Raw genomic sequence first — 8,328 nt, forward strand, 5'->3', positions numbered from 1 at the left:
GAGACTAGGGGAAAAGACACATTTTCAGATGACAGTACTGGTCACTGTCATCAATAGCTTTGACTGCCATTACTCAGGTTATAGTCCTTGAGAATACCTAGTGTCAAAAGGAAAAGTGGATACTTTGGAAACATCTAGTACTGGGAATCACAATGTATTCATTGTCTTTGTATCTGAATACATGTCGCCTTTTCTTTAAAATGCTTTGTGTCAGCAAACTCAGATAACTTATTCAGAGGAAACATTCATAAATCCATTGACCTTACTTTTAGTCCTTAATTATTGTCCTTAATTATCTAAATGAAAGATAGCTATTCCCTTATATACTTCAACTGCATTCCATTTTTTGGCATAGAAATATTTTAATTTTCCAATCTTAAAGTCTGCCATAAATTTCAACTCACTGTTATGAGTTCATAGTTTCTTATTTTCCCTGATTTTTTAAAAAACTTTTTATTTTACATTCTTCCTGGTATATTTTTATGGTGGTTTGTGTCTACATAAATGTGATGAATGAATGGTAATGCCTTGGTCTCCTTTGATAGTATATCTGCACCTACAATTTCACATAGCCTTTCAGTGGTATATTCCACTTTTAATTTGCTTCTTTGATAATAACAGAAAGTATACATCCCAGGTTCTATAAGCTGTGTATAGATCTGTCTTGTACTTTTGCAAATGTGTAAAGCTAGATTATAGGTAGATCAGGTAAAACTAATGATTTTTCTTCACAAAATTTAACTCAAAGTATTGTGATGATTCCAACTCCTGGCTTAGAGTCTCTAAGGTACTGAGTTCTAGTTTAAAATGGTTATTGAATATTTTTATTACTTCTAAGGTGCTTTAGTAGCCAAAACATGGTGAGTTTGAATTTATTTCAAGGTTATGTCAATATATAGAACTTCTTGTCATTGCTTTTACCCTCTATTCTCATCAGTAAAGTAAGTTAGTAGGTTTGTTTTTCTGTTTCTTTATCTCCAATTAACAATTGATAAATAGTCTTAGAAGTTTCTACCATTCAAGAATATATTGGATCCCACTATGAATTTTGAAATATCATTCAATTGAATTTAAAAATGTGAAGAATATATGTTTCAACCAAAGGATTATCACATACTTCATCATAAATCATATTTAAAGAGATTATAACAATTATTTAGAATGTAGTTAGAGCTCATGCTAGTTTAGTAAATTGATGGCTGTAAGTTCTCATCCAAGGTGTACGAGTTCACTGGCCATGGATAATTGGCTAGATTTCCAGTACCAGACATAATCTCCCTTCTGCTGAACAGGTCTTAAGTTTGAAAGAGAATATATACATGTAACTGATAAACAGAAAATAGATAATAGATGCTGTAGTAAGTATAAATTTCTTATCTAATTGATTGTGTATGCAGCACAATCTAAATTTATAATGTAAAATCTTGTTTCAAAATAAATGTTTAACATGTTAAAAGAAAGTACAAATATGTATATAAATATGTATCCCAGATGAGATTTCTATCTATGATCCTTCACTCATAAATTTTTATGATCTTACCAAATTTGAACGTAGTAACTCATTAAGCTCCTACAATTCTGTAAAATAATTAAAAACGTGTTGTAATGTTTGTTCATAATGCAGGGATTTTTAGTATACTGCACATATTGAAATACAAGCACACAAAATTACCTGTGGAGGAAGCAATGGCAATCTTATGAAGGCAAGGAGCATACTCAGGTCGCTGCATCTCCGCTGCATGTCATACTTGACCCACATCATTAATGCATGGAAGATGGTCTCTTCATCAGGAACATTTACATCATCACTGGCCAGTAGTTTATGGAGCTCTTCAGCTGGAAGGAGTAAAAACTCTTGATTTCTGATTACTTCCATTATGTTTTCCTGTGGGGAGAAAAGATCCTGGCATAAATTCTGCTTCACTTCTGTGTAGCTGGCAAAGCATCTCAGAGAAAAATGTGAAAAGCAGTCAATAACCTTTGTTCTCATTATAACATAATCCTTGAGACTCATCCTTCAGAAACAAGAAGCTGTTAAGAAGAAAGCATTGTAATTTTAATTGAAGTGTAAATGTGAGACAGCAGAGATTTTATAATAACTGGAGGATTATAATGCATAGCTTTGTTATGCAGAATGTTCTGTGATTAAATGTTCAAGTTTCAAGTGTACTACTATGTAAGATTTAGCAAATGTGTAAAGAATAACACTTCAAACTTTCAAAGGTTCAACTACACATACACAAATCAGAAAATGGCAATACATTACAAAGAGAAATAGAAAACAAGATAGCTTTGTTGTTTCTTTGGAAGGGGAAGAAAGACAGCTGAGAAGCCCAGGAAGCTACATAGTCATAGGAGCTCCACTCACCACTCCACTCACCACGTTCTCTTTTAATTATTTCCTCTTATGACAATTTCTTTGAATTAAATGGTTGCTGTTGTTGTTGCTTATGTTTTTAAATTATTATTTATAATAATATTTATTCTCTATTTTATTCAAGTCACAAATATATTAAGACTCATAAACATATAGCCATATGTGGCCTTGGAGTTAATATAGTCATTTCAAAGGACCATCCTTAAATAATAGCATACACCAGGGGAGGATGAATAAATGAGTTTGGAGGTTCTACTTCGAGCTCTTCCCTCAGTAATACAAAAGGGCCTTGTATGCTTTGTTTTAAATAGCGTCTTGGCAATTATATTAAAATCCAAACAATAAAAGAAATTAAAGAAATGACTTATACAGGTTAAACAGAACATTTGAAGCTTACCAAGTTGAATTTTCCTTTATTGTTTGAGCAACCGTAAAAGATAATAATGTGTTTTGATCTGTTCTCCATTATTGAAGAATAGATAACCTTTCAATATCCCCATCCCTGGAGAAAAATTGACTTTCCAGGTACCATTAACCATTAAGTTTGGCTTAATTTTGATTCCTATTTACATTCATTCAGCTTGTGTTTTCTCCCAATTGATCTCCCTGTATCTCCCTGATTTCCCTGTACTCTGAGCTTCTTAGTTAAATCTCCCATAATAAAGTCAACACGGTTTTAAATGAGTGTACCATCTCAGAGGTCTTCTTTTAAGCACTCCTTAAACTTTTAGTTTCTACAGTTTGATGCCTTCTAATTATAAGTAATGTATTTCCTTCCTTGCATGGAAGTTGATAAATTACCCATTCTTTCTTCTGTCATTTTATTTATCATGTCATTATTTACTCACTCTGGTATTTGAAAATGGCATTCAATGACTTTGTTTCCCTTGTTCTTGTCAAGAATTAAGTTGTAGTGCTTATACACAGTCCCAATAGCTGTTCGATAAACTTGGGATCATCAAAAAGTAAGGACCATTTTAGCTACATGATGTGTGTGAAACTGACTAGGATTGGTTTCATGAGACCCTGTCACAATCCACATGTTAGCAAGTAGGTAAACGAGCATGTATGTATGTATGTATGTATGTATGTATGTATGTATGTATCTATCTATCTATCTATCTATCTATCTATCTATGTAGATATAAATGTATGTATGTATGTATGTATGTATGTATCTATCTATCTATCTATCTATGTAGATATAAATGTATGTATGTATGTATGTATGTATCTATCTATCTATCTATGTAGATATAAATGTATGTATATATGTATGTATGAATGTATGTATGTATGTATGCAGACTTGGGAGGCAGAGGCAGGTGGATTTCTGAGTTCAAGGCCAGCCTGGTCTAGAGAGTGAGTTCCAGGACAGCCAGGGCTACACAGAGAAACCCTGTCCTGAAAAAACAAAAAAACAAAAACAAAAACAATAAATAAATTCAAAAGCTACTTGTGTGTATTTTAGCCAAATATGAAGTCAACTTTGTGGAGCTAACACCTCAATAGATTCTCACAGCACAGAGTCCCTCCAGACATCCCAGAATAGTTGCCAAACAGCAGCCTGAACTTTGGAGTGGTTGCACAACTGAAGATGCAAACGATGGGTGGAGCTTTGGGTACAGAATCTGAGAATATAGCCAAAGCCTCTTTCATATTTGTACAGCCTATTGAGTTATTACAAAACCCCAGGCTGAGCCTTCAGTGTTAAAGTTCAATATTACAAATAATAAAATAACTTACAAACATGCATGATGGGACTTTGCTCAGCATCAAAGTTGAAGTAATACGTGAAGTGATCAAGGAAACTGAAGCTAGACCTGAACAGCTACAACTCCTGATAATTAGAATGTTTCTTTCTTTGTGGTTAGTTTCCCTAGAGACTACAGAAAAATTGTCACCTCTACATCAAAAGCAATGGCAATGAATGAAAAATAAAAAATATCTTGATCTCATTCATCTTGTCAAGTTTTCTGTATGACAAGAAGATATAACATGAAAGGGAGGTCTGACCCACAATGTAATAGAAGGTAGAAATGGTACTCTAACAAAATGACTATATAATCTACTCAATGTGAATTAAAACATCATTTAAATCCACAATAGAAAACCAGTGAAACCTACTTTTCATTTTATAATGCCTACTCAAATCTCTTTGGAGGAGTCTCTGAGTTGCTTTTCTTTGCTGTATCCTTGACCAAACTATTTTTCTTGGAGATGACAAGAACGGAAAATACCAATTATGTAACTTAGGGGGTCTAGCCACAAGGAGTCTTATCACTGCACAGTGTAATACCTTAACTTGTAAAACCCTGGACTTTAAGATATTGGTATAGCTCAGGATATCAAGAACATGAGTGTCAACTAACCCCTCAGAGCTCTCAGAGAATAAACCAAAAATCAAGGAACTATTTTGTGGCCCTGGGTAGAGATGTAGCAGAGGACTGCCTTATCTGGGCTCAGTGGGAGAGGATGAGATTAATCTTGTGGAGACTTGATGTTCTGGGGAAGAAGGATATTAGTAGGGGTAAGGTAGACAGGTGGAGGAGCACCCACTCAGAGGCAAGGAGAGAGGGGATATGGTGAAGAACTCAGGGAAGAGGAAGGAGTGCAACTTTTGGAATATAAATAGATAAAATAACAATGAAAAAATACAAGATCTTGGTATAGTGCCTCAAAAATAGCACAGGACCAACATATATGTATTGTATAGGGCAACTAATGATACATGATGAAAAACCTCTAGTACAAGTACAAACTAGTCAAGGGCTAAAGTATCATACTCATTATTCCTTTTAAAGCAGAAAGCCTATGGTGTATGGGATACGTTTGGGACACAAAGATTCCATGCTTGCCACCTCCTCCCATAGGTTTTGAGATAAATCCAAAGGAGACTACTGAGACATTTAATTAATAATTGTTAAAAAAAATTGTTCAAGGTAGAAGTCTCTAAAAACCAACATGGCAACTGTAGTAGAGTGAGACTTAGGGATTAAAAAACAGACAAGGTACAATAGTAAAGCTTACCCAGATTTGATCATTTATCTGTTGAATATGCATTTTCATATTAGGCTCAAGTCATATTTAAATTTGCAAGAACCCTGGATCAGGAATCAATTATATTTCTGGGCTGGAAGTACCTTCAACTTTAACAATATGTTTTTAATCCCTTGCTTTCAGGCCATATGCTAATTTACACAAATTATATCAAAATACAAAGTATCAATAAATTAATATCCCTCTAATATTGAGCATCAAAGAATAGCAGATTCAATTTTCTTGAAAATTATTTTACCTTCTTTATTCTGGAATTTCATATTTTCATAGATATTATGTAACTATTGAGTTAATATATCATGTGTTTTGAGCAGTATTACTTCCACATTTATATGAAGAGATAAAGGAAGAAATTCGTAATTTAGAGGAATTTAGAAAGCAAGTTTGTTCTCTTTGCTTTTTCTTTTACTCAAGCATGTCTGCCATTATTAAATTATACCCAGAATTGTATAGTTATACAGTAGGTATAAAATAAAGGACACAATAAAAATCACTCTGTGTAACACTTAGAGGTGTCTGTCATAAAGATTTGGTTCAAGACATATTTCATTATATTTTATGGTGTCCTCTTTATGAGGACCCTTGGGGAAAATTCTTACAGGATTTAGTAGCAAGAATAATTGCACTTCTCCTGAGTAAATTGCTTTTCCTTTATCATGGATGCTGTAAATTATGAAATTGATCAGATTTCTCTTTTTATTTAGCCTCTAGGAAACTTTAGAGTCAGATTGAGATCCATCCAGCAGGAAGGATACAGCCTTTTATGGTTTGATTTCTTTTCTGACAGCTCTGGTAATACTTTCACTTAGCGTCACTATAGACATTTACTTTTCTTTTCTCATAGACCTGCTCCTAATTCAGCTAAAATTCATATAATTTTGTATCTTTGTAAATCCTACTAAGAACTTTGCAAACTCTTAATGTTGATGGAAAGAAATCCTGTGATATAGGTGGGTTTTAAGACCTCCTATTAGTTATTTCGGCTTGTGTTATACGCCTATGTCAATTAATATGCATGTTTTTACATATTCAAAGGCTCTAAAATTTCCTTTGTTCCTCTCTCCTCTCTACTGAGTCTCCATTCAATGTCATTTTTCCTAAAATGTTTCTGTAAAAACTGTAATTTAGTTCCTGGAACATTTTAAATAAGCATGTTGGGTATCAGGTTAAACCAAGTTTAGAACACATTTCCTTATGTTTTATACATTAAGAACATATTATATGGAAAGTCATGAAAGACTATATTTTTTGGCATCTTTATATTTGATGCAAAATTTCTTTTAAGATTCTTATATATGGTGCTGGATAATTGATATGAAAAGCGAAAAAGTGAATTTTAAACAAAGTGGGCATCATTTTATACTGAAAGTTTACTATCTGAAAGTGGTTATAAGCAAATGGGATCAGAAGAAGTACTAAGATTTTAAACTAGGACATGGCAGATGATGCAATATGAAGTGTTGGGCAGATGATTGACATATTATTGTGGATAAAACACTGAAAATATATTTTAGATCAGCATATTTGATTGGGTTAATACTAATATTTGACATTTGTCTCAGTTAAACATAATACATACACACACACATTGTAAATAAAGTTTAAATACTTAACACAGAGAAATATTTTAGCATCAAATGTCTGATGCTACAGTGCAATAAAAGTTAAAATAAGCCAGGGTTTGTGGTCCAGTGGAAGGTGCTTGTCTGACATATTCAAGTTTCATCTCAATGCTACAAAGACAAAAAATCTCAAAAATAGATAATAAACACCCAGAAATTTCTAAAGAGTATTTTTGTTTTACATTTCCTTAATTTGCATAAAAGCATTTTCAAAGGTTCATTTTCCTCTCTTTGAACTCTGATTGCTTGTTCCTTCTTATACTTTTGTAAACATAAATTAGCATCAATACTTTTTTGAAATTTAAATATAAATATCCCTTTTCTATGTCATTATAAAGTATTAGCTGAGCAGTAAGAATCGCATTAGGTTAAGTAGAATAAAGTAGATCCTGAGTGGTAGAGATGGCTCATGTAATACCAATGGTTGCTGCGGTAGTTTGAATATGTATGGCCCCCACAGACAAACATGTTTGTATTCTTGGCCCATGAAGGGTGGGACTATTAGGATGAGTGGCTTTGTTGGAGTGGGTGTGATTTTTGTTGGAGGAAGTATGCCACTTTGGGGGTGGCTTTGAGGCCTCAGGATGCTCAAATCCAGGCTCAATGGCTCACTGTCTTTTCTAACGCCTGCAGATCAAGATGTAAGAATTGCAGTTCCTTCTCCAGCTCCATGTCTGCCTGCATGCCATCGTGCTTCTCACCTAACCTCTGATCTGTAAGCAAGCCCCAATTAAAGGTTTTCCTTTATAAGAATGCATATTCATACACCCAGCCATTGGACTGATATCAGGGACCCTTATGGCTAAATTTGGAGAAGGACTAAAGAACCTGAGGGGGAGAATGACCCCATAGAGAGACCAGCAGTCTGAACTAATCCAGACACCCAGGGAGCTCCCAGAGACTGAGCCACCAACCAGAGACCAACTAGTCTGAGGCCCCTGGCACATACATAGCAGAGGTCTGCCTGTCTGGCCACAGTGGCTGACAATGAGTTTAATTCTGGAGAGACTTGATACCCCAGGGAAGGGGGCGGTCTGGTGAGGAGCACCATCTCAGAGGCAAGGGGAGGAGGAATGGGATGAGAATCTGTGGGAGGGAAGACAGGGCACAACAACTAGAATGTAAATAAATAAAATAAAATAAATGTTGTGGTCATGTTGTGTGTTCAGAGCAATAGAAATCCTACTTAAGAAAGCTATGGGGGTTGGTAAAGATCTTTTCCCAATTTGTTGGTTGCCGTTTTGTCCTATTCACAGTGTCTTTTGCCTT

The 8,328-nt window shown here is 34.4% G+C and overlaps 1 protein-coding gene and 1 long non-coding RNA gene across 4 annotated transcripts in view; one reads left to right on the plus strand and one right to left on the minus strand.

Annotated features, from left to right (window-relative positions):
• LOC116084484 overlaps positions 1-3,062 on the plus strand; it is a 13,972-nt gene extending 10,910 nt beyond the window's left edge. For all 3 annotated transcript variants that reach the window (XR_004116126.1, XR_004116125.1, XR_004116127.1), the window contains one exon: positions 1,625-3,062. This is a non-coding gene — a long non-coding RNA (uncharacterized LOC116084484). The remainder of the gene's footprint in view (positions 1-1,624) is intronic.
• Positions 1-8,328, minus strand: part of Klhl1 (kelch like family member 1) — a 375,629-nt gene that overhangs the window by 123,237 nt on the left and 244,064 nt on the right. Inside the window, exon 5 of the mRNA XM_031361505.1 lies at positions 1,673-1,885. Coding sequence (XP_031217365.1) covers positions 1,673-1,885 — 213 coding nt within the window. The remainder of the gene's footprint in view (positions 1-1,672; positions 1,886-8,328) is intronic.

The sequence above is a fragment of the Mastomys coucha genome, unplaced genomic scaffold, assembly GCF_008632895.1.
Source record: "Mastomys coucha isolate ucsf_1 unplaced genomic scaffold, UCSF_Mcou_1 pScaffold9, whole genome shotgun sequence".
Taxonomy (NCBI): Eukaryota; Metazoa; Chordata; class Mammalia; order Rodentia; family Muridae; genus Mastomys; species Mastomys coucha.